The sequence below is a fragment of the Mycetomoellerius zeteki genome, unplaced genomic scaffold (assembly GCF_001594055.1).
Source record: "Mycetomoellerius zeteki isolate Tzet28-1 unplaced genomic scaffold, Tzet1.0 scaffold106, whole genome shotgun sequence".
Classification (NCBI taxonomy): Eukaryota; Metazoa; Arthropoda; class Insecta; order Hymenoptera; family Formicidae; genus Mycetomoellerius; species Mycetomoellerius zeteki.
This window is the reverse complement of record NW_017255975.1, coordinates 33,955-39,188: the sequence shown is the minus strand read 5'-3', so window position 1 is coordinate 39,188 and position 5,234 is coordinate 33,955. Positions and strand designations below refer to the sequence as shown.

At 34.5% G+C, this 5,234-nt stretch overlaps 1 protein-coding gene across 1 annotated transcript in view; it reads right to left on the bottom strand.

Annotated features, from left to right (window-relative positions):
• Positions 1–2,418: 2,418 nt before the first annotated feature.
• Atg3 (Autophagy-related protein 3) overlaps positions 2,419–5,234 on the bottom strand; it is a 6,871-nt gene continuing 4,055 nt past the window's right edge. The window contains exons 3-6 of the mRNA XM_018450627.1: positions 5,031–5,234; positions 4,807–4,959; positions 3,711–3,838; positions 2,419–3,643 (exon numbers count right to left, since the gene is read on the bottom strand). The exon at positions 5,031–5,234 is cut by the window's right edge and continues 33 nt beyond it. Of these exons, the coding sequence (XP_018306129.1) occupies positions 3,481–3,643; positions 3,711–3,838; positions 4,807–4,959; positions 5,031–5,234 (648 nt within the window). The 3' untranslated portion in view covers positions 2,419–3,480. The remainder of the gene's footprint in view (positions 3,644–3,710; positions 3,839–4,806; positions 4,960–5,030) is intronic.

The window sequence follows — 5,234 nt, the reverse complement described above, 5'->3', positions numbered from 1 at the left end:
ACTCGATCGGGTTTACACCAACCTGGATTGGATTAATCTTTCCTATTGGTTGACGTTACACGCTCTACCAATAGGAGAGCACAAAACGCCATTAATCCAGATTGATGCAAACCCGGCCGGGTCGAAAACGCTATTTGTTACAGGCAGAGAGAAACCTGAGAGGGGCTATGTCGGCCTTTTTCCTGTTACCGAAATTGCCCGTGTAATACACTCTACCGCCAGTACTTCCATTTTCAGTTTGGGAACTACGTGACTACATACATTTTCTGACACAATCGATAAAATCGTATCGTCAAAAGTAGGGAGTCGATTGTGTATCTTGAAATGAGGTGAAAATTACAAAAGTAAGCAAATTTACTACATATTGATCAATTAAATTATGAATATTATAGTGAATTTGTTCATTTTGTAATTTCAATTTGTAATTTCCACCTCATATCAAGATACACAATAATCGACTAGATGTGGTTCGTGTCTGTACTAAATCCTCAGGATAGAAGCATGCCAACCATTCCTCCTATGGATAGTCGGTACGTTTCTATCTTGAGGATTTAATACAAACACGAACCACATCTACTTTCAACGATACGATTTTATCGATAGTGTCAGAATATGTATGTAGTCATGTAGTTCCCAAACTGAAAATGGAGTTACTGGCGGTAGTGTACGAGTGATTTCGACAGTAACAGGAAAAAGGTCGGCATGGCCCCTCTCAGGTTTCTCTCTGTTACAAGCTTTGACTATATAAGTTAGTCAAAGGTTACAAGTATATTGGCCGCAGTACAGACTCTTGCATAACGCATAATGCATAGTTCATAAGGGAATCGACCAATCGAAATTCTTCTTTTCCATGGAATGGAAGGAAAGGAAAGATTCTGATTAGTTGATTCGCTTATGCACTATGCATTATGCGTTATGCAAGAGTGTGCTGCGGCCATAACACGTTATTTTCTCCAATCTTACATATATCTAATCCATGGTGGAAAGACGTAAGGTGAGCTCTTAAAACATACATAAAATAATGAATTCAGAACTGAGCTAATAAAATTAAAAATTTTTCCTCCATTTTCAATTACTAGTGTTATCGCAACCGATAATATTAAAGCAATAAAAATTTTGATAAAATTTATCAAAAATAATAAATTAAGGCTCGTATGGCCTTTACGGATTGTGTTATTATTATTTTTATTTTAAGAATTTCGAGTCTACAGAAATTGTTTTAATAAATTAAAGTTATAAAATTTTTTAATTTTAAATTACAAAGTTAATTAAACGGTCGATTTTCTGAGGAGATCTCATTTCCTTAGACTATCCAATCATCCTAATATTGGAAACACGGAATCTTCTAACTTTGAGGGTTCAAAGTATCGGCAAGATTTCCAATATAACCTCAAAGTGAAAGCTTATCCAAAAAACAAAGTGAGGTCTCTGCTCTCCGAGGAGACTATTCATTGGATCGACAGATCCGGCATTTCTGCATAGTACTGTGACTCTATGCTTGAGTCGGAAAACCAATCAAGGAGAAACCAGAAGAAGAAGAAGAAACATATATAAATGGAAGGCATTGCCTATACTTTCCATGACTCGCGCTGATGCAAAAATCTGTGCGAGAGAGAAAGGTAGTAAGGGATAAATATTCTCAATGCGCATGTGCAGCACCACGCAGCACCGTCGTCTTACATATCTGTGTAATGTATGTACGAATGTGTAAGAAATACTAAACCAACTGTATAATTCGCACAGATGACGGTGCTGCGCATGCGCATTGCGAATATTTATCCCTATCTACTACCCTTTCTCTATCGCACAGATGTTGACTTCACGTTCAGCGCCCTATTCTTCTTCCAGTAGTTAGTATATGTTCTAATGGCTCCTGCACACTGGACGCTTGTCGCGCGGCAAAATATGACGCGGTAGCCAATAAGCTTACAACTCCTAACGTGTTTATTGGTTATCGCGTCGCATTTTGCCGCGCGGTAAGCTTTTCCGCGTCCAGTGTGCAGGAGTCATAAGGGTGAGCTATTTCCGTGGACGAGCAGTAGCCTAAAAGTAGTAGGGAGCTGACAGCTAATCACATTAGAGCCAAATAGTAGTTTATGCACTAGTAAATTCATGGAAATGTCATGTTATCAGTGAAACATAAATAATTATGTAAATAATATTATCTTTTTGATGTGTAAGTAAGTAAATCAGAGAGGAAACGGCCGAAGCTAAGAACCGGAAAGGGCTAAATTTTAATCACCTTTCCATAACTACGATAAGTAAATTGGTCATCATACACAAATAATATTCGGAATATTCCAATTTATTTCCATAATAATTATAATCCATTTTGATAAATATTCAAGCTTTTCTGTAAACGATAAATTAACAAATAATTAACTTAATTATAAACATATAATAGGAAATTACCTCTTTATTTTTCTCTTTTTCGCTCTCTCTTCAATTCCTTTCCTTACTTTCAGTATAACCTTTATTCCTCGTTTATTATCTAATGGTTGTTAAAGTAAATCAAATATCTATTCAACTCACAAGTAACATTATCCAACTGTCACTCACCAATCTGGATGAAACTATGCACACTTGTTTAACATTGGACAATATTAAACCTGTTTTTCTATTTCTCTCCAAAATGAATTTTAAAGGTTGAAACTTCCCCTCAACCATCCTCAAAATGTGTTAAATGTGTGTCTCGCCACTCCGAGCATATAGGTAGCAACGAAATATGTTCCCAACGAAAGTTGTAGAGTTGATGAAGAACTAACTGTTATATAATGATGTCCTTACCTTGGTTTTGGAGGTCAAATGTCAAGGTCATTTAGAGGTAAAGTTGATTCTTTCAATGCTAACTTCAAAAAACAACAAAAATAAGACGAAAATCAGGATTTAATGAAGCAGCATAGTTCCAATAAATGTATAAACCTTGTGCCAGTGAATTCTGAACTAATAAACATCAAAAATATTCATCTAAAATCCATTCTTGGAGATGGTTTCAACCATTAAAATTCATTTTGAGGAAAAATAAAAAAAACGCGATTTAATATTTTTCAATGTTAAACAAGTGTGCATAGTTTCATCCAGATTGGTGAGTGACCGTTGGATAGTGTTACTTGTCACACACAGTACCTTGTAATGTAAAAAAAGTATCTTGAGGTGTATTTGCTTAAAATTAATTAGGACGAGTGTACAAATGGATCCTTAAATGCTGAACGCTCGAAATATGTGCAATTTCATATCTTTGGATTCACAGGTGTAAATGTTTATACCGTTCGATATTTTTATCAAGATTCCTGAATCCTCGAAAGTCAATTCGAAATTCTTTAGAACCCTTATAATCTCGAATATCCTTATGATCTTTGCATTTATGATAAAAAGCATAAACATCAATACACAATTATCTTGCGTAGCCACTAAATACAGTCGGAAAGCAATTTATAATAATCACAATATAATGCTGATAACTTAATATCAGTAATGCATTTAGCTGGCTGCGTTTAGCATAAAATTTTGCGTGTAGTCATATTCGATCGTCGGTATGACAGATTGAACAAATTTCAGAAATATTATGAGGTACATGTGCACTCCTAATTCTCCACCGCCTTCCATCACTGTCTCCATAATTTTCTTCATTACTTCAGCGTGCCTGTGCATAAATAATTTATTTTTGATTAATCCATCAAAATTCATATATCTTTTTGGCTTCTTTTTACCTGCATGGGTGAACAGAAGCCATAGGAGGACCAGGTATATGAGGGTGAGTCTCCATTGTAACTGTCTTCTTAGCATGATCTTGACTAACGTCTTCGTACATCTCTTCTACGCTAAGCGGCTTCCGATTCTAATGTGTAAAATAAATAATACAGTAGATCTAGAAAGAGATGCGATAATTCAAAGATTTAAGGAGCTTCTCGCATTTGATGAAATATAAGACAAGTTCATAATGTACATGTAATACAAAAGTTAACAATATCATGCATACGTTAGAAAGCGCCAATGATCGGTCAAAGTTAGATGTTATGAATACAATATAATTTTTAAATTTTAATTATCTCAAATGTGACTGTGCGCCGAAACATTCGGACATTAACCACAATCGATCTGAGACGCTAATAATATATATATGATGAGGAGCCGAATACTTACATTATTTATATTATTAGCGTCTCCGATCGATTGTGATTAATGTCCAAATGTTTCGGCGCACAGTCACATCTGAGATAATTAAAATTTAAAAATTAAGAATATATATTGTATTCACAACATCTAACTTTGACCGATCATTGGTGCTCTCTAATGTATGTATGTTGTATATTTACATGGTCGGATCTTAATTTTTAATAACAATCAATATCTAGAAAAAATTTCATTGACAAGTTGAAGGTATAATCTTATTCTATAATTATTCTCTTTTAAATTGAGACACTTGCATATAAGACAGCAATTTAAAAATCGTTATAAATATAAAGTAAACACTTAAATATGTTCTCATAAGGTTTCATTTAAACTGACCGTACAGTTTACAAGAAATTTATTCTTCAATGAAAAAAGCTAGAATATATGTCAAATGGACGATACGTATACATCAAATGAGCATCTTACAACTTTTATTTTGTCATTTTGAAAATATTTAGTAACATGTAAAATTAATAACTAATTATGTATAATGGCATTAGATATTGTTAGTAATCTTTTTATTCCATTATTTTAATTGTTTTACATATTATTATGAATAAACTATCTATTGACTAGGAAGTAGCGCGAGAACAACCTCCTTAAAAAATTGGAAAGAAATAATACATGTTTTACCTCGTTGTAGCCAAACAACCATAATCTGGGTGTTTGATAATATTTATCGTATGTAATGTACAAGTCATAGGTGCGAGTGTGAATAATCTCTCCCTCCGTAAACAAGTCCCGTTTCTCGTGACTATTCTTTTTAATGCTTTCCGTCGCTGCGTGCTACAAGAAAACATTATTTTCTATAATTATTAATTCAGGAAATCTTTTTTCGGCAGATTTATGCTCACTACCTTATCCTGCTCATCTAGCATCCCACTAATTTCGAAAGCATCCATATCAGCGGCATCCTCATCGTCCTCGTCCTCGTCTGTGTTATCTTGAAATTGAGATGATTCTCCCAGTGTCTCCTCCAGTGCCATTTCTGTCACTCTTTCATCTAGGCCAGCGATACTAGTGGCATAATGATGGGTGTCCACCCAACCACCTTCAGGATC